The sequence below is a fragment of the Oncorhynchus mykiss genome, chromosome 5, assembly GCF_057628025.1.
Source record: "Oncorhynchus mykiss isolate SJ-2025 chromosome 5, ASM5762802v1, whole genome shotgun sequence".
Taxonomy (NCBI): Eukaryota; Metazoa; Chordata; class Actinopteri; order Salmoniformes; family Salmonidae; genus Oncorhynchus; species Oncorhynchus mykiss.
Window position 1 is genome coordinate 83,005,359 of NC_143026.1, and position 26,340 is coordinate 83,031,698.

The 26,340-nt window shown below is 48.2% G+C and overlaps 1 protein-coding gene across 2 annotated transcripts in view; it reads right to left on the reverse strand.

Moving 5' to 3' along the window:
• Positions 1-26,340, reverse strand: part of LOC110524665 (solute carrier family 22 member 23) — an 86,057-nt gene that overhangs the window by 28,985 nt on the left and 30,732 nt on the right. For both annotated transcript variants that reach the window (XM_036978544.2, XM_036978546.2), the window contains exons 4-5: positions 21,393-21,579; positions 20,816-20,943 (exon numbers count right to left, since the gene is read on the reverse strand). In XM_036978544.2, coding sequence (XP_036834439.2) covers positions 20,816-20,943; positions 21,393-21,579 — 315 coding nt within the window. The remainder of the gene's footprint in view (positions 1-20,815; positions 20,944-21,392; positions 21,580-26,340) is intronic.

A 26,340-nucleotide genomic window follows, 5' to 3' on the forward strand; every position in this document is an offset into this window, starting at 1 on the left:
CTCTCTCTCTACCTCTCATTTTACTCTCTGTCTCTCTACCTCTCCCCTCTCTGTCTCTCTACCTCTCCCATCTCTGTCTCTCTACCTCTCCCCTCTGTCTCTCTACCTCTCATTTTACTCTCTGTCTCTCTATCTCTCCTTTTACTCTCTGTCTCTCTACCTCTCCATCTCTCCTTTTACTCTCTGTCTCTCTACCTCTCCCCTCTCTGTCTCTCTACCTCTCCCCTCTCTGTCGCTCTACCTCTCCTTTTACTCTGTCTCTCTACCTCTCATTTTACTCTCTGTCTCTCTACCTCTCCATATCTCCTTTTACTCTCTGTCTCTCTACCTCTCCCCTCTCTACCTCTCATTTTACTCTCTGTCTCTCTACCTCTCCATCTCTCCTTTTACTCTGTCTCTCTACCTCTCATTTTACTCTCTGTCTCTCTACCTCTCCATCTCTCCTTTTACTCTGTCTCTCTACCTCTCATTTTACTCTCTGTCTCTCTACCTCTCCATCTCTCCTTTTACTCTCTGTCTCTCTACCTCTCCATCTCTCCTTTTACTCTCTGTCTCTCTACCTCTCCCCTCTCTGTCTCTCTACCTCTCCTTTTACTCTCTGTCTCTCTACCGCTCCCCTCTCTGTCTCTCTACCTCTCCTTTTACTCTGTCTCTCTACCTCTCATTTTACTCTGTCTCTCTACCTCTCCATCTCTCCTTTTACTCTCTGTCTCTCTACCTCTCCATATCTCCTTTTACTCTCTGTCTCTCTACCTCTCCCCTCTCTACCTCTCATTTTACTCTCTGTCTCTCCATCTCTCCCCTCTCTGTCTCTCTACCTCTCCTTTTACTCTCTGTCTCTCTACCTCTCCTTTTACTCTGTCTCTCTACCTCTCATTTTACTCTCTGTCTCTCTACCTCTCCCCTCTCTGTCTCTCTACCTCTCCTTTTACTCTCTGTCTCTCTACCTCTCCTTTTACTCTCTGTCTCTCCATCTCTCCTTTTACTCTCTGTCTCTCTACCTCTCCATCTCTCCTTTTACTCTCTGTCTCTCTACCTCTCCCCTCTCTACCTCTCATTTTACTCTCTGTCTCTCCATCTCTCCCCTCTCTGTCTCTCTACCTCTCCCCTCTCTGTCTCTCCATCTCTCCTTTTACTCTCTGTCTCTCTACCTCTCCCCTCTCTGTCTCTCTACCTCTCCCCTCTCTGTCTCTCTACCTCTTATTTTACTCTCTGTCTCTCTACCTCTCCCCTCTCTGTCTCTCTACCTCTCATTTTACTCTCTGTCTCTCTACCTCTCCATCTCTCCTTTTACTCTCTGTCTCTCTACCTCTCCCCTCTCTACCTCTCATTTTACTCTCTGTCTCTCCATCTCTCCCCTCTCTGTCTCTCTACCTCTCCCCTCTCTGTCTCTCCATCTCTCCTTTTACTCTCTGTCTCTCTACCTCTCCCCTCTCTGTCTCTCTACCTCTCCCCTCTCTGTCTCTCTACCTCTCATTTTACTCTCTGTCTCTCTACCTCTCCCCTCTCTGTCTCTCTACCTCTCCCCTCTCTGTCTCTCTACCTCTCCTTTTACTCTCTGTCTCTCTACCTCTCATTTTACTCTCTGTCTCTCTACCTCTCCCTTCTCTGTCTCTCTACCTCTCCCCTCTCTGTCTCTCTACCTCTCCCCTCTCTGTCTCTCTACATCTCCATTTACTCTCTGTCTCTCTACCTCTCCCCTCTCTGTCGCTCTACCTCTCCCCTCTCTGTCTCTCTACCTCTCATTTTACTCTCTGTCTCTCTACCTCTCCCCCCTCTGTCTCTCTACCTCTCCTTTTTACTCTCTGTCTCTCTACCTCTCCCCCCTCTGTCTCTCTACCTCTCCTTTTACTCTCTGTCTCTCTACCTCTCCCCTCTGTCTCTCTACCTCTCCTTTTACTCTCTGTCTCTCTACCTCTCCTTTTACTCTCTGTCTCTCTACCTCCCCCCTCTGTCTCTCTACCTCTCCTTTTACTCTGTCTCTCTACCTCTCCCCTCTCTGTCTCTCCATCTCTCCTTTTACTCTCTGTCTCTCTACCTCTCCCCTCTCTGTCTCTCTACCTCTCCTTTTACTCTCTGTCTCTCTACCTCTCCTTTTACACTATCTCTCTACCTCTCCCCTCTGTCTCTCTACCTCTCCTTTTACTCTCTTTCTCTCTACCTCTCCTTTTACTCTGTCTCTCTACCTCTCCCCTCTCTGTCTCTCTACCTCTCCTTTTACTCTCTGTCTCTCTACCTCTCCCCTCTCTGTCTCTCTACCTCTCCCCTCTCTGTCTCTCTACCTCTCCTTTTACTCTCTGTCTCTCTACCTCTCCCCCCTCTGTCTCTCTACCTCTCCCCCCTCTGTCTCTCTACCTCTCATTTTTACTCTCTGTCTCTCTACCTCTCCTTTTACTCTCTGTATCTCTACCTCTCCCCCTCTGTCTCTCTACCTCTCCTTTTACTCTCTGTCTCTCTACCTCTCCCCCCTCTGTCTCTCTACCTCTCCTTTTACTCTCTGTCTCTCTACCTCTCTCCCATCTGTCTCTCTACCTCTCCTTTTTACTCTCTGTCTCTCTACCTCTCCTTTTTACTCTCTGTCTCTCTACCTCTCCCCTCTCTGTCTCTCTACCTCTCCATCTCTCTGTCAGTCTACCTCTCCTTTTACTCTCTGTCTCTCTACCTCTCCCCTCTCTGTCTCTCTACCTCTCCATCTCTCTGTCAGTCTACCTCTCCTTTTACTCTCTGTCTCTCTACCTCTGTCCCATCTGTCTCTCTACCTCCCCTTTTTACTCTGTCTCTCTACCTCTCCTTTTTACTCTCTGTCTCTCTACCTCTCCCCTCTCTGTCTCTCTACCTCTCCTTTTACTCTCTGTCTCTCTACCGCTCCCCTCTCTGTCTCTCTACCTCTCCTTTTACTCTGTCTCTCTACCTCTCATTTTACTCTGTCTCTCTACCTCTCCATCTCTCCTTTTACTCTCTGTCTCTCTACCTCTCCATATCTCCTTTTACTCTCTGTCTCTCTACCTCTCCCCTCTCTACCTCTCATTTTACTCTCTGTCTCTCCATCTCTCCCCTCTCTGTCTCTCTACCTCTCCTTTTACTCTCTGTCTCTCTACCTCTCCTTTTACTCTGTCTCTCTACCTCTCATTTTACTCTCTGTCTCTCTACCTCTCCCCTCTCTGTCTCTCTACCTCTCCTTTTACTCTCTGTCTCTCTACCTCTCCTTTTACTCTCTGTCTCTCCATCTCTCCTTTTACTCTCTGTCTCTCTACCTCTCCATCTCTCCTTTTACTCTCCGTCTCTCTACCTCTCCCCTCTCTACCTCTCATTTTACTCTCTGTCTCTCCATCTCTCCCCTCTCCCCTCTCTGTCTCTCCATCTCTCCTTTTACTCTCTGTCTCTCTACCTCTCCCCTCTCTGTCTCTCTACCTCTCCCCTCTCTGTCTCTCTACCTCTCATTTTACTCTCTGTCTCTCTACCTCTCCCCTCTCTGTCTCTCTACCTCTCATTTTACTCTCTGTCTCTCTACCTCTCCATCTCTCCTTTTACTCTCTGTCTCTCTACCTCTCCCCTCTCTACCTCTCATTTTACTCTCTGTCTCTCCATCTCTCCCCTCTCTGTCTCTCTACCTCTCCCCTCTCTGTCTCTCCATCTCTCCTTTTACTCTCTGTCTCTCTACCTCTCCCCTCTCTGTCTCTCTACCTCTCCCCTCTCTGTCTCTCTACCTCTCATTTTACTCTCTGTCTCTCTACCTCTCCCCTCTCTGTCTCTCTACCTCTCCCCTCTCTGTCTCTCTACCTCTCCTTTTACTCTCTGTCTCTCTACCTCTCCCCTCTCTGTCTCTCTACCTCTCCCCTCTCTGTCTCTCTACCTCTCCTTTTACTCTCTGTCTCTCTACCTCTCCCTTCTCTGTCTCTCTACCTCTCCCCTCTCTGTCTCTCTAACTCTCCCCTCTCTGTCTCTCTACCTCTCCTTTTACTCTCTGTCTCTCTACCTCTCCCCTCTCTGTCTCTCTACCTCTCCCCTCTCTGTCTCTCTACCTCTCCTTTTACTCTCTGTCTCTCTACCTCTCCCCCCTCTGTCTCTCTACCTCTCCCCCCTCTGTCTCTCTACCTCTCATTTTTACTCTCTGTCTCTCTACCTCTCCTTTTACTCTCTGTATCTCTACCTCTCCCCCTCTGTCTCTCTACCTCTCCTTTTACTCTCTGTCTCTCTACCTCTCCCCCCTCTGTCTCTCTACCTCTCCTTTTACTCTCTGTCTCTCTACCTCTCTCCCATCTGTCTCTCTACCTCTCCTTTTTACTCTCTGTCTCTCTACCTCTCCTTTTTACTCTCTGTCTCTCTACCTCTCCCCTCTCTGTCTCTCTACCTCTCCATCTCTCTGTCAGTCTACCTCTCCTTTTACTCTCTGTCTCTCTACCTCTCCCCTCTCTGTCTCTCTACCTCTCCATCTCTCTGTCAGTCTACCTCTCCTTTTACTCTCTGTCTCTCTACCTCTGTCCCATCTGTCTCTCTACCTCTCCTTTTTACTCTGTCTCTCCCCTCTCCTTTTTACTCTCTGTCTCTCTACCTCTCCCCTCTCTGTCTCTCTACCTCTCCATCTCTCTGTCAGTCTACCTCTCCTTTTACTCTCTGTCTCTCTACCTCTCCTTTTTACTCTCTGTCTCTCTACCTCTCCCCTCTCTGTCTCTCTACCTCTCCCCTCTCTGTCTCTCTACCTCTCCTTTTACTCTCTGTCTCTCTACCTCTCCCCTCTCTGTCTCTCTACCTCTCATTTTACTCTCTGTCTCTCTACCTCTCCCCTCTGTCTCTCTACCTCTCCTTTTACTCTCTGTCTCTCTACCTCTCCCCTCTCTGTCTCTCTACCTCTCCTTTTACTCTCTGTCTCTCTACCTCTCCCCTCTCTGTCTCTCTACCTCTCCATCTCTCTGTCAGTCTACCTCTCCTTTTACTCTCTGTCTCTCTACCTCTCCCCTCTCTGTCTCTCTACCTCTCCATCTCTCTGTCAGTCTACCTCTCCTTTTACTCTCTGTCTCTCTACCTCTGTCCCATCTGTCTCTCTACCTCTCCTTTTTACTCTGTCTCTCCCCTCTCCTTTTTACTCTCTGTCTCTCTACCTCTCCCCCCTCTGTCTCTCTACCTCTCCTTTTACTCTCTGTCTCTCTACCTCTCCCCTCTGTCTCTCTACCTCTCCTTTTACTCTCTGTCTCTCTACCTCTCCTTTTACTCTCTGTCTCTCTACCTCCCCCCTCTGTCTCTCTACCTCTCCTTTTACTCTGTCTCTCTACCTCTCCCCTCTCTGTCTCTCCATCTCTCCTTTTACTCTCTGTCTCTCTACCTCTCCCCTCTCTGTCTCTCTACCTCTCCTTTTACTCTCTGTCTCTCTACCTCTCCTTTTACACTATCTCTCTACCTCTCATTTTACTCTGTCTCTCTACCTCTCCCCTCTGTCTCTCTACCTCTCCTTTTACTCTCTGTCTCTCTACCTCTCCTTTTACTCTGTCTCTCTACCTCTCCCCTCTCTGTCTCTCTACCTCTCCTTTTACTCTCTGTCTCTCTACCTCTCCCCTCTCTGTCTCTCTACCTCTCCCCTCTGTCGCTCTACCTCTCCTTTTACTCTGTCTCTCTACCTCTCATTTTACTCTCTGTCTCTCTACCTCTCCATCTCTCCTTTTACTCTCTGTCTCTCTACCTCTCCATCTCTCCTTTTACTCTCTGTCTCTCTACCTCTCCCCTCTCTGTCTCTCTACCTCTCCCCTCTCTGTCGCTCTACCTCTCCCCTCTCTGTCGCTCTACCTCTCCTTTTACTCTGTCTCTCTACCTCTCATTTTACTCTCTGTCTCTCTACCTCTCCATATCTCCTTTTACTCTCTGTCTCTCTACCTCTCCCCTCTCTACCTCTCATTTTACTCTCTGTCTCTCTACCTCTCCATCTCTCCTTTTACTCTGTCTCTCTACCTCTCATTTTACTCTCTGTCTCTCTACCTCTCCATCTCTCCTTTTACTCTGTCTCTCTACCTCTCATTTTACTCTCTGTCTCTCTACCTCTCCATCTCTCCTTTTACTCTCTGTCTCTCTACCTCTCCATCTCTCCTTTTACTCTCAGTCTCTCTACCTCTCCCCTCTCTGTCTCTCTACCTCTCCTTTTACTCTCTGTCTCTCTACCTCTCCCCTCTCTACCTCTCCTTTTACTCTGTCTCTCTACCTCTCATTTTACTCTGTCTCTCTACCTCTCCATCTCTCCTTTTACTCTCTGTCTCTCTACCTCTCCCCTCTCTACCTCTCATTTTACTCTCTGTCTCTCCATCTCTCCCCTCTCTGTCTCTCTACCTCTCCCCTCTCTGTCTCTCTACCTCTCCTTTTACTCTCTGTCTCTCTACCTCTCCTTTTACTCTGTCTCTCTACCTCTCATTTTACTCTCTGTCTCTCTACCTCTCCCCTCTCTGTCTCTCTACCTCTCCTTTTACTCTGTCTCTCTACCTCTCCTTTTACTCTCTGTCTCTCTACCTCTCCATCTCTCCTTTTACTCTCTGTCTCTCTACCTCTCCCCTCTCTACCTCTCATTTTATTCTCTGTCTCTCCATCTCTCCCCTCTCTACCTCTCCCCTCTCTGTCTCTCCATCTCTCCTTTTACTCTCTGTCTCTCTACCTCTCCCCTCTCTGTCTCTCTACCTCTCCCCTCTCTGTCTCTCTACCTCTCATTTTACTATCTGTCTCTCTACCTCTCCCCTCTCTGTCTCTCTACCTCTCATTTTACTCTCTGTCTCTCTACCTCTCCTTTTACTCTCTGTCTCTCTACCTCTCCCCTCTCTACCTCTCATTTTACTCTCTGTCTCTCCATCTCTCCCCTCTCTGTCTCTCTACCTCTCCCCTCTCTGTCTCTCCATCTCTCCTTTTACTCTCTGTCTCTCTACCTCTCCCCTCTCTGTCTCTCTACCTCTCCCCTCTCTGTCTCTCTACCTCTCATTTTACTCTCTGTCTCTCTACCTCTCCCCCCTCTGTCTCTCTACCTCTCCTTTTTACTCTCTGTCTCTCTACCTCTCCCCCTCTGTCTCTCTACCTCTCCTTTTACTCTCTGTCTCTCTACCTCTCCCCTCTGTCTCTCTACCTCTCCTTTTACTCTCTGTCTCTCTACCTCTCTCCCCTCTGTCTCTCTACCTCTCCTTTTACTCTGTCTCTCTACCTCTCCCCTCTCTGTCTCTCCATCTCTCATTTTACTCTCTGTCTCTCTACCTCTCCCCTCTGTCTCTCTACCTCTCCTTTTACACTATCTCTCTACCTCTCCCCTCTGTCTCTCTACCTCTCATTTTACTCTCTGTCTCTCTACCTCTCCCCTCTCTGTCTCTCTACCTCTCCTTTTACTCTCTGTCTCTCTACCTCTCCTTTTACACTATCTCTCTACCTCTCATTTTACTCTGTCTCTCTACCTCTCCCCTCTGTCTCTCTACCTCTCCTTTTACTCTCTGTCTCTCTACCTCTCCTTTTACTATCTGTCTCTCTACCTCTCCCCTCTCTGTCTCTCTACCTCTCCCCTCTCTGTCTCTCTACCTCTCCTTTTACTCTCTGTCTCTCTACCTCTCCCCCCTCTGTCTCTCTACCTCTCCCCCCTCTGTCTCTCTACCTCTCATGTTTACTCTCTGTCTCTCTACCTCTCCTTTTACTCTCTGTCTCTCTACCTCTCCCCCTCTGTCTCTCTACCTCTCCTTTTACTCTCTGTCTCTCTACCTCTCCCCCCTCTGTCTCTCTACCTCTCCTTTTACTCTCTGTCTCTCTACCTCTCTCCCATCTGTCTCTCTACCTCTCCTTTTTACTCTCTGTCTCTCTACCTCTCCATCTCTCTGTCAGTCTACCTCTCCTTTTACTCTCTGTCTCTCTACCTCTCCCCTCTCTGTCTCTCTACCTCTCCATCTCTCTGTCAGTCTACCTCTCCTTTTACTCTCTGTCTCTCTACCTCTGTCCCATCTGTCTCTCTACCTCTCCTTTTTACTCTGTCTCTCTACCTCTCCTTTTTACTCTCTGTCTCTCTACCTCTCCCCTCTCTGTCTCTCTACCTCTCCATCTCTCTGTCAGTCTACCTCTCCTTTTACTCTCTGTCTCTCTACCTCTCCTTTTTACTCTCTGTCTCTCTACCTCTCCCCTCTCTGTCTCTCTACCTCTCCCCTCTCTGTCTCTCTACCTCTCCCCTCTCTGTCTCTCTACCTCTCATTTTACTCTCTGTCTCTCTACCTCTCCCCTCTGTCTCTCTACCTCTCCTTTTACTCTCTGTCTCTCTACCTCTCCCCTCTCTGTCTCTCTACCTCTCCTTTTACTCTCTGTCTCTCTACCTCTCCCCTCTCCCCTCTCTGTCTCTCTACCTCTCCCCTCTGTCTCTCTACCTCTCCTTTTACTCTCTGTCTCTCTACCTCTCATTTTACTCTCTGTCTCTCTACCTCTCCCTTCTCTGTCTCTCTACCTCTCCCCTCTCTGTCTCTCCATCTCTCCTTTTACTCTCTGTCTCTCTACCTCTCCCCTCTCTGTCTCTCTACCTCTCCCCTCTCTGTCTCTCTACCACTCATTTTACTCTCTGTCTCTCTACCTCTCCCCTCTGTCTCTCTACCTCTCATTTTACTCTCTCTCTCTACCTCTCATTTTACTCTCTGTCTCTCTACCTCTCCCCTCTCTGTCTCTCTACCTCTCCCCTCTCTGTCTCTCTACCTCTCCCCTCTGTCTCTCTACCTCTCATTTTACTCTCTGTCTCTCTACCTCTCCCCTCTGTCTCTCTACCTCTCATTTTACTCTCTCTCTCTACCTCTCATTTTACTCTCTGTCTCTCTACCTCTCCCCTCTCTGTCTCTCTACCTCTCCCCTCTGTCTCTCTACCTCTCCTTTTACTCTCTGTCTCTCTACCTCTCCCCTCTCTGTCTCTCTACCTCTCCTTTTACTCTCTCTCTCTCTACCTCTCATTTTACTCTCTGTCTCTCTACCTCTCCCCTCTCTGTCTCTCTACCTCTCGCCTCTCTGTCTCTCTACCTCTCCCCTCTCTGTCTCTCTACCTCTCCTTTTACTCTCTGTCTCTCTACCTCTCCCCTCTCTGTCTCTCTACCTCTCCTTTTACTCTCTGTCTCTCTACCTCTCCTTTTACTCTCTGTCTCTCTACCGCTCCCCTCTCTGTCTCTCTACCTCTCGCCTCTCTGTCTCTCTACCTCTCCCCTCTCTGTCTCTCTACCTCTCATGTTTACTCTCTGTCTCTCTACCTCTCCTTTTACTCTCTGTCTCTCTACCTCTCCCCCTCTGTCTCTCTACCTCTCCTTTTACTCTCTGTCTCTCTACCTCTCCCCCCTCTGTCTCTCTACCTCTCCTTTTACTCTCTGTCTCTCTACCTCTCTCCCATCTGTCTCTCTACCTCTCCTTTTTACTCTCTGTCTCTCTACCTCTCCTTTTTACTCTCTGTCTCTCTACCTCTCCCCTCTCTGTCTCTCTACCTCTCCATCTCTCTGTCAGTCTACCTCTCCTTTTACTCTCTGTCTCTCTACCTCTCCCCTCTCTGTCTCTCTACCTCTCCATCTCTCTGTCAGTCTACCTCTCCTTTTACTCTATGTCTCTCTACCTCTGTCCCATCTGTCTCTCTACCTCTCCTTTTTACTCTGTCTCTCTACCTCTCCTTTTTACTCTCTGTCTCTCTACCTCTCCCCTCTCTGTCTCTCTACCTCTCCATCTCTCTGTCAGTCTACCTCTCCTTTTACTCTCTGTCTCTCTACCTCTCCTTTTTACTCTCTGTCTCTCTACCTCTCCCCTCTCTGTCTCTCTACCTCTCCCCTCTCTGTCTCTCTACCTCTCCCCTCTCTGTCTCTCTACCTCTCCTTTTACTCTCTGTCTCTCTACCTCTCCCCTCTCTACCTCTCATTTTACTCTCTGTCTCTCTACCTCTCCCCTCTGTCTCTCTACCTCTCCTTTTACTCTCTGTCTCTCTACCTCTCCCCTCTCTGTCTCTCTACCTCTCCTTTTACTCTCTGTCTCTCTACCTCTCCCCTCTCTGTCTCTCTACCTCTCCCCTCTGTCTCTCTACCTCTCCTTTTACTCTCTGTCTCTCTACCTCTCATTTTACTCTCTGTCTCTCTACCTCTCCCTTCTCTGTCTCTCTACCTCTCCCCTCTCTGTCTCTCCATCTCTCCTTTTACTCTCTGTCTCTCTACCTCTCCCCTCTCTGTCTCTCTACCTCTCCCCTCTCTGTCTCTCTACCACTCATTTTACTCTCTGTCTCTCTACCTCTCCCCTCTGTCTCTCTACCTCTCATTTTACTCTCTCTCTCTACCTCTCATTTTACTCTCTGTCTCTCTACCTCTCCCCTCTCTGTCTCTCTACCTCTCCCCTCTCTGTCTCTCTACCTCTCCCCTCTGTCTCTCTACCTCTCATTTTACTCTCTGTCTCTCTACCTCTCCCCTCTGTCTCTCTACCTCTCATTTTACTCTCTCTCTCTACCTCTCATTTTACTCTCTGTCTCTCTACCTCTCCCCTCTCTGTCTCTCTACCTCTCCCCTCTGTCTCTCTACCTCTCCTTTTACTCTCTGTCTCTCTACCTCTCCCCTCTCTGTCTCTCTACCTCTCCTTTTACTCTCTCTCTCTCTACCTCTCATTTTACTCTCTGTCTCTCTACCTCTCGCCTCTGTCTCTCTACCTCTCCCCTCTCTGTCTCTCTACCTCTCCTTTTACTCTGTCTCTCTACCTCTCCCCTCTCTGTCTCTCTACCTCTCGCCTCTCTGTCTCTCTACCTCTCCCCTCTCTGTCTCTCTACCTCTCCTTTTACTCTCTGTCTCTCTACCTCTCCCCTCTGTCTCTCTACCTCTCCTTTTACTCTCTGTCTCTCTACCTCTCCTTTTACTCTCTGTCTCTCTACCGCTCCCCTCTCTGTCTCTCTACCTCTCGCCTCTCTGTCTCTCTACCTCTCCCCTCTCTGTCTCTCTACCTCTCATTTTACTATCTGTCTCTCTACCTCTCCCCTCTCTGTCTCTCTACCTCTCATTTTACTCTCTGTCTCTCTACCTCTCCTTTTACTCTCTGTCTCTCTACCTCTCCCCTCTCTACCTCTCATTTTACTCTCTGTCTCTCCATCTCTCCCCTCTCTGTCTCTCTACCTCTCCCCTCTCTGTCTCTCCATCTCTCCTTTTACTCTCTGTCTCTCTACCTCTCCCCTCTCTGTCTCTCTACCTCTCCCCTCTCTGTCTCTCTACCTCTCATTTTACTCTCTGTCTCTCTACCTCTCCCCCCTCTGTCTCTCTACCTCTCCTTTTTACTCTCTGTCTCTCTACCTCTCCCCCTCTGTCTCTCTACCTCTCCTTTTACTCTCTGTCTCTCTACCTCTCCCCTCTGTCTCTCTACCTCTCCTTTTACTCTCTGTCTCTCTACCTCTCTCCCCTCTGTCTCTCTACCTCTCCTTTTACTCTGTCTCTCTACCTCTCCCCTCTCTGTCTCTCCATCTCTCATTTTACTCTCTGTCTCTCTACTTCTCCCCTCTGTCTCTCTACCTCTCCTTTTACACTATCTCTCTACCTCTCCCCTCTGTCTCTCTACCTCTCATTTTACTCTCTGTCTCTCTACCTCTCCCCTCTCTGTCTCTCTACCTCTCCTTTTACTCTCTGTCTCTCTACCTCTCCTTTTACACTATCTCTCTACCTCTCATTTTACTCTGTCTCTCTACCTCTCCCCTCTGTCTCTCTACCTCTCCTTTTACTCTCTGTCTCTCTACCTCTCCTTTTACTATCTGTCTCTCTACCTCTCCCCTCTCTGTCTCTCTACCTCTCCCCTCTCTGTCTCTCTACCTCTCCTTTTACTCTCTGTCTCTCTACCTCTCCCCCCTCTGTCTCTCTACCTCTCCCCCCTCTGTCTCTCTACCTCTCATGTTTACTCTCTGTCTCTCTACCTCTCCTTTTACTCTCTGTCTCTCTACCTCTCCCCCTCTGTCTCTCTACCTCTCCTTTTACTCTCTGTCTCTCTACCTCTCCCCCCTCTGTCTCTCTACCTCTCCTTTTACTCTCTGTCTCTCTACCTCTCTCCCATCTGTCTCTCTACCTCTCCTTTTTACTCTCTGTCTCTCTACCTCTCCATCTCTCTGTCAGTCTACCTCTCCTTTTACTCTCTGTCTCTCTACCTCTCCCCTCTCTGTCTCTCTACCTCTCCATCTCTCTGTCAGTCTACCTCTCCTTTTACTCTCTGTCTCTCTACCTCTGTCCCATCTGTCTCTCTACCTCTCCTTTTTACTCTGTCTCTCTACCTCTCCTTTTTACTCTCTGTCTCTCTACCTCTCCCCTCTCTGTCTCTCTACCTCTCCATCTCTCTGTCAGTCTACCTCTCCTTTTACTCTCTGTCTCTCTACCTCTCCTTTTTACTCTCTGTCTCTCTACCTCTCCCCTCTCTGTCTCTCTACCTCTCCCCTCTCTGTCTCTCTACCTCTCCCCTCTCTGTCTCTCTACCTCTCATTTTACTCTCTGTCTCTCTACCTCTCCCCTCTGTCTCTCTACCTCTCCTTTTACTCTCTGTCTCTCTACCTCTCCCCTCTCTGTCTCTCTACCTCTCCTTTTACTCTCTGTCTCTCTACCTCTCCCCTCTCCCCTCTCTGTCTCTCTACCTCTCCCCTCTGTCTCTCTACCTCTCCTTTTACTCTCTGTCTCTCTACCTCTCATTTTACTCTCTGTCTCTCTACCTCTCCCTTCTCTGTCTCTCTACCTCTCCCCTCTCTGTCTCTCCATCTCTCCTTTTACTCTCTGTCTCTCTACCTCTCCCCTCTCTGTCTCTCTACCTCTCCCCTCTCTGTCTCTCTACCACTCATTTTACTCTCTGTCTCTCTACCTCTCCCCTCTGTCTCTCTACCTCTCATTTTACTCTCTCTCTCTACCTCTCATTTTACTCTCTGTCTCTCTACCTCTCCCCTCTCTGTCTCTCTACCTCTCCCCTCTCTGTCTCTCTACCTCTCCCCTCTGTCTCTCTACCTCTCATTTTACTCTCTGTCTCTCTACCTCTCCCCTCTGTCTCTCTACCTCTCATTTTACTCTCTCTCTCTACCTCTCATTTTACTCTCTGTCTCTCTACCTCTCCCCTCTCTGTCTCTCTACCTCTCCCCTCTGTCTCTCTACCTCTCCTTTTACTCTCTGTCTCTCTACCTCTCCCTCTCTGTCTCTCTACCTCTCCTTTTACTCTCTCTCTCTCTACCTCTCATTTTACTCTCTGTCTCTCTACCTCTCCCCTCTCTGTCTCTCTACCTCTCGCCTCTCTGTCTCTCTACCTCTCCCCTCTCTGTCTCTCTACCTCTCCTTTTACTCTCTGTCTCTCTACCTCTCCCCTCTCTGTCTCTCTACCTCTCCTTTTACTCTCTGTCTCTCTACCTCTCCTTTTACTCTCTGTCTCTCTACCGCTCCCCTCTCTGTCTCTCTACCTCTCGCCTCTCTGTCTCTCTACCTCTCCCCTCTCTGTCTCTCTACCTCTCATGTTTACTCTCTGTCTCTCTACCTCTCCTTTTACTCTCTGTCTCTCTACCTCTCCCCCTCTGTCTCTCTACCTCTCCTTTTACTCTCTGTCTCTCTACCTCTCCCCCCTCTGTCTCTCTACCTCTCCTTTTACTCTCTGTCTCTCTACCTCTCTCCCATCTGTCTCTCTACCTCTCCTTTTTACTCTCTGTCTCTCTACCTCTCCTTTTTACTCTCTGTCTCTCTACCTCTCCCCTCTCTGTCTCTCTACCTCTCCATCTCTCTGTCAGTCTACCTCTCCTTTTACTCTCTGTCTCTCTACCTCTCCCCTCTCTGTCTCTCTACCTCTCATTTTACTCTCTGTCTCTCTACCTCTCGCCTCTGTCTCTCTACCTCTCCCCTCTCTGTCTCTCTACCTCTCCTTTTACTCTGTCTCTCTACCTCTCCCCTCTCTGTCTCTCTACCTCTCGCCTCTCTGTCTCTCTACCTCTCCCCTCTCTGTCTCTCTACCTCTCCTTTTACTCTCTGTCTCTCTACCTCTCCCCTCTGTCTCTCTACCTCTCCTTTTACTCTCTGTCTCTCTACCTCTCCTTTTACTCTCTGTCTCTCTACCGCTCCCCTCTCTGTCTCTCTACCTCTCGCCTCTCTGTCTCTCTACCTCTCCCCTCTCTGTCTCTCTACCTCTCATTTTACTATCTGTCTCTCTACCTCTCCCCTCTCTGTCTCTCTACCTCTCATTTTACTCTCTGTCTCTCTACCTCTCCTTTTACTCTCTGTCTCTCTACCTCTCCCCTCTCTACCTCTCATTTTACTCTCTGTCTCTCCATCTCTCCCCTCTCTGTCTCTCTACCTCTCCCCTCTCTGTCTCTCCATCTCTCCTTTTACTCTCTGTCTCTCTACCTCTCCCCTCTCTGTCTCTCTACCTCTCCCCTCTCTGTCTCTCTACCTCTCATTTTACTCTCTGTCTCTCTACCTCTCCCCCCTCTGTCTCTCTACCTCTCCTTTTTACTCTCTGTCTCTCTACCTCTCCCCTCTGTCTCTCTACCTCTCCTTTTACTCTCTGTCTCTCTACCTCTCCCCTCTGTCTCTCTACCTCTCCTTTTACTCTCTGTCTCTCTACCTCTCTCCCCTCTGTCTCTCTACCTCTCCTTTTACTCTGTCTCTCTACCTCTCCCCTCTCTGTCTCTCCATCTCTCATTTTACTCTCTGTCTCTCTACCTCTCCCCTCTGTCTCTCTACCTCTCCTTTTACACTATCTCTCTACCTCTCCCCTCTGTCTCTCTACCTCTCATTTTACTCTCTGTCTCTCTACCTCTCCCCTCTCTGTCTCTCTACCTCTCCTTTTACTCTCTGTCTCTCTACCTCTCCTTTTACACTATCTCTCTACCTCTCATTTTACTCTGTCTCTCTACCTCTCCCCTCTGTCTCTCTACCTCTCCTTTTACTCTCTGTCTCTCTACCTCTCCTTTTACTATCTGTCTCTCTACCTCTCCCCTCTCTGTCTCTCTACCTCTCCCCTCTCTGTCTCTCTACCTCTCCTTTTACTCTCTGTCTCTCTACCTCTCCCCCCTCTGTCTCTCTACCTCTCCCCCCTCTGTCTCTCTACCTCTCATGTTTACTCTCTGTCTCTCTACCTCTCCTTTTACTCTCTGTCTCTCTACCTCTCCCCCTCTGTCTCTCTACCTCTCCTTTTACTCTCTGTCTCTCTACCTCTCCCCCCTCTGTCTCTCTACCTCTCCTTTTACTCTCTGTCTCTCTACCTCTCTCCCATCTGTCTCTCTACCTCTCCTTTTTACTCTCTGTCTCTCTACCTCTCCATCTCTCTGTCAGTCTACCTCTCCTTTTACTCTCTGTCTCTCTACCTCTCCCCTCTCTGTCTCTCTACCTCTCCATCTCTCTGTCAGTCTACCTCTCCTTTTACTCTCTGTCTCTCTACCTCTGTCCCATCTGTCTCTCTACCTCTCCTTTTTACTCTGTCTCTCTACCTCTCCTTTTTACTCTCTGTCTCTCTACCTCTCCCCTCTCTGTCTCTCTACCTCTCCATCTCTCTGTCAGTCTAACTCTCCTTTTACTCTCTGTCTCTCTACCTCTCCTTTTTACTCTCTGTCTCTCTACCTCTCCCCTCTCTGTCTCTCTACCTCTCCCCTCTCTGTCTCTCTACCTCTCCCCTCTCTGTCTCTCTACCTCTCATTTTACTCTCTGTCTCTCTACCTCTCCCCTCTGTCTCTCTACCTCTCCTTTTACTCTCTGTCTCTCTACCTCTCCCCTCTCTGTCTCTCTACCTCTCCTTTTACTCTCTGTCTCTCTACCTCTCCCCTCTCCCCTCTCTGTCTCTCTACCTCTCCCCTCTGTCTCTCTACCTCTCCTTTTACTCTCTGTCTCTCTACCTCTCATTTTACTCTCTGTCTCTCTACCTCTCCCTTCTCTGTCTCTCTACCTCTCCCCTCTCTGTCTCTCCATCTCTCCTTTTACTCTCTGTCTCTCTACCTCTCCCCTCTCTGTCTCTCTACCTCTCCCCTCTCTGTCTCTCTACCACTCATTTTACTCTCTGTCTCTCTACCTCTCCCCTCTGTCTCTCTACCTCTCATTTTACTCTCTCTCTCTACCTCTCATTTTACTCTCTGTCTCTCTACCTCTCCCCTCTCTGTCTCTCTACCTCTCCCCTCTCTGTCTCTCTACCTCTCCCCTCTGTCTCTCTACCTCTCATTTTACTCTCTGTCTCTCTACCTCTCCCCTCTGTCTCTCTACCTCTCATTTTACTCTCTCTCTCTACCTCTCATTTTACTCTCTGTCTCTCTACCTCTCCCCTCTCTGTCTCTCTACCTCTCCCCTCTGTCTCTCTACCTCTCCTTTTACTCTCTGTCTCTCTACCTCTCCCCTCTCTGTCTCTCTACCTCTCCTTTTACTCTCTCTCTCTCTACCTCTCATTTTACTCTCTGTCTCTCTACCTCTCCCCTCTCTGTCTCTCTACCTCTCGCCTCTCTGTCTCTCTACCTCTCCCCTCTCTGTCTCTCTACCTCTCCTTTTACTCTCTGTCTCTCTACCTCTCCCCTCTCTGTCTCTCTACCTCTCCTTTTACTCTCTGTCTCTCTACCTCTCCTTTTACTCTCTGTCTCTCTACCGCTCCCCTCTCTGTCTCTCTACCTCTCGCCTCTCTGTCTCTCTACCTCTCCCCTCTCTGTCTCTCTACCTCTCATGTTTACTCTCTGTCTCTCTACCTCTCTCCCATCTGTCTCTCTACCTCTCCTTTTTACTCTCTGTCTCTCTACCTCTCCATCTCTCTGTCAGTCTACCTCTCCTTTTACTCTCTGTCTCTCTACCTCTCCCCTCTCTGTCTCTCTACCTCTCCATCTCTCTGTCAGTCTACCTCTCCTTTTACTCTCTGTCTCTCTACCTCTGTCCCATCTGTCTCTCTACCTCTCCTTTTTACTCTGTCTCTCTACCTCTCCTTTTTACTCTCTGTCTCTCTACCTCTCCCCTCTCTGTCTCTCTACCTCTCCATCTCTCTGTCAGTCTAACTCTCCTTTTACTCTCTGTCTCTCTACCTCTCCTTTTTACTCTCTGTCTCTCTACCTCTCCCCTCTCTGTCTCTCTACCTCTCCCCTCTCTGTCTCTCTACCTCTCCCCTCTCTGTCTCTCTACCTCTCATTTTACTCTCTGTCTCTCTACCTCTCCCCTCTGTCTCTCTACCTCTCCTTTTACTCTCTGTCTCTCTACCTCTCCCCTCTCTGTCTCTCTACCTCTCCTTTTACTCTCTGTCTCTCTACCTCTCCCCTCTCCCCTCTCTGTCTCTCTACCTCTCCCCTCTGTCTCTCTACCTCTCCTTTTACTCTCTGTCTCTCTACCTCTCATTTTACTCTCTGTCTCTCTACCTCTCCCTTCTCTGTCTCTCTACCTCTCCCCTCTCTGTCTCTCCATCTCTCCTTTTACTCTCTGTCTCTCTACCTCTCCCCTCTCTGTCTCTCTACCTCTCCCCTCTCTGTCTCTCTACCACTCATTTTACTCTCTGTCTCTCTACCTCTCCCCTCTGTCTCTCTACCTCTCATTTTACTCTCTCTCTCTACCTCTCATTTTACTCTCTGTCTCTCTACCTCTCCCCTCTCTGTCTCTCTACCTCTCCCCTCTCTGTCTCTCTACCTCTCCCCTCTGTCTCTCTACCTCTCATTTTACTCTCTGTCTCTCTACCTCTCCCCTCTGTCTCTCTACCTCTCATTTTACTCTCTCTCTCTACCTCTCATTTTACTCTCTGTCTCTCTACCTCTCCCCTCTCTGTCTCTCTACCTCTCCCCTCTGTCTCTCTACCTCTCCTTTTACTCTCTGTCTCTCTACCTCTCCCCTCTCTGTCTCTCTACCTCTCCTTTTACTCTCTCTCTCTCTACCTCTCATTTTACTCTCTGTCTCTCTACCTCTCCCCTCTCTGTCTCTCTACCTCTCGCCTCTCTGTCTCTCTACCTCTCCCCTCTCTGTCTCTCTACCTCTCCTTTTACTCTCTGTCTCTCTACCTCTCCCCTCTCTGTCTCTCTACCTCTCCTTTTACTCTCTGTCTCTCTACCTCTCCTTTTACTCTCTGTCTCTCTACCGCTCCCCTCTCTGTCTCTCTACCTCTCGCCTCTCTGTCTCTCTACCTCTCCCCTCTCTGTCTCTCTACCTCTCATGTTTACTCTCTGTCTCTCTACCTCTCCTTTTACTCTCTGTCTCTCTACCTCTCCCCCTCTGTCTCTCTACCTCTCCTTTTACTCTCTGTCTCTCTACCTCTCCCCCCTCTGTCTCTCTACCTCTCCTTTTACTCTCTGTCTCTCTACCTCTCTCCCATCTGTCTCTCTACCTCTCCTTTTTACTCTCTGTCTCTCTACCTCTCCTTTTTACTCTCTGTCTCTCTACCTCTCCCCTCTCTGTCTCTCTACCTCTCCATCTCTCTGTCAGTCTACCTCTCCTTTTACTCTCTGTCTCTCTACCTCTCCCCTCTCTGTCTCTCTACCTCTCCATCTCTCTGTCAGTCTACCTCTCCTTTTACTCTATGTCTCTCTACCTCTGTCCCATCTGTCTCTCTACCTCTCCTTTTTACTCTGTCTCTCTACCTCTCCTTTTTACTCTCTGTCTCTCTACCTCTCCCCTCTCTGTCTCTCTACCTCTCCATCTCTCTGTCAGTCTACCTCTCCTTTTACTCTCTGTCTCTCTACCTCTCCTTTTTACTCTCTGTCTCTCTACCTCTCCCCTCTCTGTCTCTCTACCTCTCCCCTCTCTGTCTCTCTACCTCTCCCCTCTCTGTCTCTCTACCTCTCCTTTTACTCTCTGTCTCTCTACCTCTCCCCTCTCTACCTCTCATTTTACTCTCTGTCTCTCTACCTCTCCCCTCTGTCTCTCTACCTCTCCTTTTACTCTCTGTCTCTCTACCTCTCCCCTCTCTGTCTCTCTACCTCTCCTTTTACTCTCTGTCTCTCTACCTCTCCCCTCTCTGTCTCTCTACCTCTCCCCTCTGTCTCTCTACCTCTCCTTTTACTCTCTGTCTCTCTACCTCTCATTTTACTCTCTGTCTCTCTACCTCTCCCTTCTCTGTCTCTCTACCTCTCCCCTCTCTGTCTCTCCATCTCTCCTTTTACTCTCTGTCTCTCTACCTCTCCCCTCTCTGTCTCTCTACCTCTCCCCTCTCTGTCTCTCTACCACTCATTTTACTCTCTGTCTCTCTACCTCTCCCCTCTGTCTCTCTACCTCTCATTTTACTCTCTCTCTCTACCTCTCATTTTACTCTCTGTCTCTCTACCTCTCCCCTCTCTGTCTCTCTACCTCTCCCCTCTCTGTCTCTCTACCTCTCCCCTCTGTCTCTCTACCTCTCATTTTACTCTCTGTCTCTCTACCTCTCCCCTCTGTCTCTCTACCTCTCATTTTACTCTCTCTCTCTACCTCTCATTTTACTCTCTGTCTCTCTACCTCTCCCCTCTCTGTCTCTCTACCTCTCCCCTCTGTCTCTCTACCTCTCCTTTTACTCTCTGTCTCTCTACCTCTCCCCTCTCTGTCTCTCTACCTCTCCTTTTACTCTCTCTCTCTCTACCTCTCATTTTACTCTCTGTCTCTCTACCTCTCGCCTCTGTCTCTCTACCTCTCCCCTCTCTGTCTCTCTACCTCTCCTTTTACTCTGTCTCTCTACCTCTCCCCTCTCTGTCTCTCTACCTCTCGCCTCTCTGTCTCTCTACCTCTCCCCTCTCTGTCTCTCTACCTCTCCTTTTACTCTCTGTCTCTCTACCTCTCCCCTCTGTCTCTCTACCTCTCCTTTTACTCTCTGTCTCTCTACCTCTCCTTTTACTCTCTGTCTCTCTACCGCTCCCCTCTCTGTCTCTCTACCTCTCGCCTCTCTGTCTCTCTACCTCTCCCCTCTCTGTCTCTCTACCTCTCCTTTTACTCTCTGTCTCTCTACCTCTCCCCTCTGTCTCTCTACCTCTCCTTTTACTCTCTGTCTCTCTACCTCTCCCCTCTGTCTCTCTACCTCTCCTTTTACTCTCTGTCTCTCTACCTCTCCTTCTCTCTACCTCTCCTTTTACTCTCTGTCTCTCTACCTCTCCCCTCTCTGTCTCTCCATCTCTCCTTTTACTCTCTGTCTCTCTACCTCTCCATCTCTCCTTTTACTCTGTCTCTCTACCTCTCCTTCTCTCCATCTCTCCTTTTACTCTCTGTCTCTCTACCTCTCCTTCTCTCCATCTCTCCTTTTACTCTATGTCTCTCTACCTCTCCTTCTCTCCATCTCTCCTTTTACTCTCTGTCTCTCTACCTCTCCTTCTCTCCATCTCTCCTTTTACTCTCTGTCTCTCTACCTCTCCCCTCTCTGTCTCTCTACCTCTCCTTTTACTCTATGTCTCTCTACCTCTCCTTCTCTCCATCTCTCCTTTTACTCTCTGTCTCTCTACCTCTCCTTCTCTCCATCTCTCCTTTTACTCTATGTCTCTCTACCTCTCCTTCTCTCCATCTCTCCTTTTACTCTCTGTCTCTCTACCTCTCCTTCTCTCCATCTCTCCTTTTACTCTCTGTCTCTCTACCTCTCCCCTCTGTCTCTCCATCTCTCATTTTACTCTGTCTCTCTACCTCTCCCCTCTCTGTCACCCTACCTCCATCTCTCCGTTTGCTCTCTGTCTCTCTACCTCTCCAGCTCTCCTTTTACTCTGTCTCTACCTCTCCCCTCTCTACCTCTCCTTTTACTCTCTGTCTCTCTACCTCTCCATCTCTCCGTTTACTCTCTGTCTCTCAACCTCTCCATCTCTCCTTTTACTCTGTCTCTACCTCTCCCCTCTCTGTCTCTCTACCTCTCCTTTTACTCTTTGTCTCTCTACCTCTCCCCTCCCTGTCTCTCTACCTCTCCCCTTCCTGTCTCTCTACCTCTCCCCTCCCTGTCTCTCCATCTCCTTCACCTGTTAGAACGCCACTGGGCTCGGTTGTCATGTCGACCTGGTTCTTCCTGGCGATGCAAAGCATCATGGCTTTAGAGCGATGATAGTGCTGGGTGGCCAGGAGCCAACGCAGGGACTCAGGGAAGATCCTACAGAGAGAAAGGGGGGAGATGGGAGGGGAGTAGGAAGAGAAATATAATAAGTTGTGAGGGAATGAGTAGAGGAGAGAGAGAAAGAAAGAAAGGAACGGAGAGAGAGAGAAGTAAACATGACAAAGAGAGAAAGAATGACAGAAGGGAAGTGAGAGAAAGAGAGTATTGTCTAAAGATCTGAACAGAGCATGCAGTGTGTAATGTACTGTACAAGCCGAAGCCTGGTCCTGATGACCAAGTCTTTAACCTCTAACCCCACAGCATGGCGGACTCCCTCAGTGGGCTGATATACTTCATCAGTGGGAGGGGCCACTCTCTAAGTGGGTGTGGCTATCCCCTCAGTGGGTGGGACTACATGGTGATTCAAATTTTCAACCTCTAACTCTAGGATGAATGTCTCAACAGAATAGTGGTGACATGGAAGACATTTGGGCATGTCTCCTTACCAGATGTAGGGCAGCATGAGGACGAAGGGGCAGATTATGAAAATCTGCAGGACCTGCCAATCATCCCGGGCGGGCCAATCACGACACAGAGCCGCCACCCCGGGCATCACCAGCTGCCCGCCCACCATGAGGAAACTGGCCACCATGGTCATGGAGAAACGCCAGCCTGGCAGGCACAACTCAATCCCTGTAAAGAGGGAGAGTGGGGGGGGAAAGAGCCGGAGAGGATAGGGGAGCGAGAAGGGGGAAGTAGAGAGAGAGAGAGGGAGGGAGGCGAGGTTAGACATATACAGACACCATGGTCATAGAGAACCGCCAGTTCAATCCATGTAGAGAGAGAGGGACAGAAGTTCCAGACAGAAACATTGGTTCAATTAGTGCATTCTAAGAGGTTTTTGTGTATTCCTTCTAATAAGGGCTTTTTACACTACTGAGCTGAACCAAATCAAACTGTGCTGAGCCTGGTTATGCATTCACCATAGTTGCTGGAAATGTGCTGAAAAGGAAAATGTGAAACAAATATTGTGAAAAGGGTATAATTGTATATCACTCGGTACTGGCTGGTATCTCTGTCTTTGGTGTATGTGTGTTTAAAGACTAAACAGTGAAACCTACATCTCTATCAATTAATAATTGAACACCTCTTCATGGCTGACCATTCCCTGGAGAAACTCCCAGTTAACCACCAGTTAACAATCAGAGAGAGAGAGAGAGAGAGAGAGAGAGAGAGAGAGAGAGAGAGAGAGAGAGAGAGAGAGAGAGAGAGAGAGAGAGAGAGAGAGAGAGAGAGAGAGAGAGAGAGAGAGAGAGAGAGAGAGAGAGAGAGAGAGAGAGAGAGAGAGAGAGAGAGAGAGAGAGAGAGAGAGAGAGAGAGAGAGAGAGAGAGAGAGAGAGAGAGAGAGAGAGAGAGAGAGAGAGAGAGAGAGAGAGAGAGAGAGAGAGAGAGAGAGAGAGAGAGAGAGAGAGAGAGAGAGAGAGAAAAAAAATGAAAGAGAGAGAGAGAGCTATACACACAAATTGATGGAAGCGGTGTTGTGGGAAAAAAATACAATACTGTGAAATCCATGTACACAAACAACAAGTGTGCAGTTAAAATTAGCAAAAAACACACATTTTCTTCCACAGGGCTGTGGGGTGAGTCAGGGATGCAGCTTAAGCCCCACCCCCTTCAATATATATATCAACGAATTGGCTACTAGAATCTGAAGTCATCTGTTTGCTGATGATCTGGTGGTTCTTTCACCAACCAAGGAGGGCCTAAATCAGCACCTAGATCTTCTGCACAGATTCTGTCAGACCTGGGCCCTGACAGAACTGGGACCTGACAGTAAATCTCAGTAAGACCAAAAGAATGGTGTTCCAAAAAAGGTCCAGTGGTCAGGACCACAAATACAAATTCTATCTAGACACCGTTGCCCTAGAGCACACAAAAAACTATACATACCTCGGCCTAAACATCAACGCCACAGGTAACTTCCACAAAGCTGTGAACGATTTGAGAGACAAGGCAAGAAGGGTCTTCTATGCCATCAAAAGGAACATAAAATTCGACATACAAATTAGGACCTGGCTAAATATACTTGAATCAGTTATAGAACACAATGCCCTTCATGGTTGACAGTAGGGCTGTTGCGGTGACCGTATGACTGTTTAATCACGGTAGTTAGGCTTCTCCGAGCTCTGATGCTGCTGCTGGTCATTAGTACCTACCAAAAGTTCTAACTGCCTGGTACTCAGCACTCTACTGTCCCTCTAAATCACTCTACTGTCCCTCTAAATCACTATACTCTCTGTCATCACTCTAATGTCCCTCTAAATCACTATACTGTCCCTCTAAATCACTCTACTGTCCATCTAAATCACTCTACTGTCCCTCTAAATCACTCTACTCTCTCTCATCACTCTACTGTTCCTTTAAATCACTTTACTCTCCCTCTGAATCACTCTACTCTCCCTCTGAATCACTCTACTGTTCCTCTAAATCACTCTACTGTCCCTCTAAATCACTCTACTGTCCCTCTAAATCACTCTACTGTCCCTCTAAATCACTCTACTGTCCCTCTCATCACACTACCGTCCCTATCATCACTCTACTGTCACTATCATCACTCTACTGTCCCTCTAAATCACTCTACTGTCCCTCTAAATCACTTTACTCTCCCTCTGAATCACTCTACTGTTCCTCTAAATCACTCTACTGTCCCTCTAAATCACTCTACTGTCCCTCTAAATCACTCTACTGTCCCTCTAAATCACTCTACTGTCCCTCTAAATCACTCTACTGTCACTCTCATCACACTACCGTCCCTATCATCACTCTACTGTCACTATCATCACTCTACTGTCCCTCTAAATCACTCTACTGTCCCTCTAAATCACTTTACTCTCTCTCATCACTCTACTGTCCCTCTAAATCACTCTACTGTCACTCTCATCACTCTACTGTCCCTCTAAATCACTATACTGTCCCTCTAAATCACTCTACTGTCACTCTCATCACTCTACTGTCCCTCTAAATCACCATACTGTCACTCTAAATCACTTTACTGTCCCTCTAAATCACTCTACTGTCCCTCTAAATCACTTTACTCTCTCTCATCACTCTACTGTCCCTCTAAATCACTCTACTGTCCCTATAAATCACTTTACTGTCCCTATAAATCATTTTACTGTCCCTCTAAATCACTCTACGGTCTCTATAAATCACTCAACTGATCCTATAAATCACTATACTGTCCCTCTAAATCACTCTACTGTCACTCTCATCACTCTACTGTCCCTCTAAATCACTATACTGTCCCTCTCATCACTCTACTGTCCCTCTAAATCACTCTAGTGTCCTGCTCATCACTCTACTGTCCCTTAAAATCACTACTCTCCCTCTGAATCACTCTATTGTCCCTCTAAATCACTACTGTCCCTATAAATCACTTTACTCTCTCTCATCCCTCTACTGTCCCTCTAAATCACCATACTGTCCCTCTAAATCACTCTACTGTCCCTCTAAATCACTCTACTGTCCCTCTAAATCACTATACACTCTGTCATCACTCTACTGTCCCTCTAAATCACTATACTGTCCCTCTAAATCACTCTACTGTCCATCTAAATCACTCTACTGTCCCTCTAAATCACTCTACTCTCTCTCATCACTCTACTGTTCCTTTAAATCACTTTACTCTCCCTCTGAATCACTCTACTCTCCCTCTGAATCACTCTACTGTTCCTCTAAATCACTCTACTGTCCCTCTAAATCACTCTACTGTCCCTCTCATCACACTACCGTCCCTATCATCACTCTACTGTCACTATCATCACTCTACTGTCCCTCTAAATCACTCTACTGTCCCTCTAAATCACTCTACTGTCCCTCTAAATCACTCTACTGTCCCTCTCATCACACTACCGTCCCTATCATCACTCTACTGTCACTATCATCACTCTACTGTCCCTCTAAATCACTCTACTGTCCCTCTAAATCACTCTACTGTCCCTCTAAATCACTCTACTGTCCCTCTCATCACACTACCGTCCCTATCATCACTCTACTGTCACTATCATCACTCTACTGTCCCTCTAAATCACTCTACTGTCCCTCTAAATCACTCTACTGTCCCTCTCATCACACTACCGTCCCTATCATCACTCTACTGTCACTATCATCACTCTACTGTCCCTCTAAATCACTCTAGTGTCCTGCTCATCACTCTACTGTCCCTTAAAATCACTACTCTCCCTCTGAATCACTCTATTGTCCCTCTAAATCACTACTGTCCCTATAAATCACTTTACTCTCTCTCATCCCTCTACTGTCCCTCTAAATCACCATACTGTCCCTCTAAATCACTCTACTGTCCCTCTAAATCACTCTACTGTCCCTCTAAATCACTATACTCTCTGTCATCACTCTACTGTCCCTTAAAATCACTACTCTCCCTCTGAATCACTCTATTGTCCCTCTAAATCACTACTGTCCCTATAAATCACTTTACTCTCTCTCATCCCTCTACTGTCCCTCTAAATCACCATACTGTCCCTCTAAATCACTCTACTGTCCCTCTAAATCACTCTACTGTCCCTCTAAATCACTATACTCTCTGTCATCACTCTACTGTCCCTCTAAATCACTATACTGTCCCTCTAAATCACTCTACTGTCCATCTAAATCACTCTACTGTCCCTCTAAATCACTCTACTCTCTCTCATCACTCTACTGTTCCTTTAAATCACTTTACTCTCCCTCTGAATCACTCTACTCTCCCTCTGAATCACTCTACTGTTCCTCTAAATCACTCTACTGTCCCTCTAAATCACTCTACTGTCCCTCTAAATCACTCTACTGTCCCTCTAAATCACTCTACTGTCCCTCTCATCACACTACCGTCCCTATCATCACTCTACTGTCACTATCATCACTCTACTGTCCCTCTAAATCACTCTACTGTCCCTCTAAATCACTTTACTCTCTCTCATCACTCTACTGTCCCTCTAAATCACTCTACTGTCACTCTCATCACTCTACTGTCCCTCTAAATCACTATACTGTCCCTCTAAATCACTCTACTGTCACTCTCATCACTCTACTGTCCCTCTAAATCACTCTACTGTCCCTCTAAATCACTCTACTGTCCCTCTCATCACACTACCGTCCCTATCATCACTCTACTGTCACTATCATCACTCTACTGTCCCTCTAAATCACTCTACTGTCCCTCTAAATCACTCTACTGTCCCTCTAAATCACTCTACTGTCCCTCTCATCACACTACTGTCCCTATCATCACTCTACTGTCACTATCATCACTCTACTGTCCCTCTAAATCACTCTACTGTCCCTCTAAATCACTCTACTGTCCCTCTCATCACACTACCGTCCCTATCATCACTCTACGGTCACTATCATCACTCTACTGTCCCTCTAAATCACTCTACTGTCCCTCTCATCACA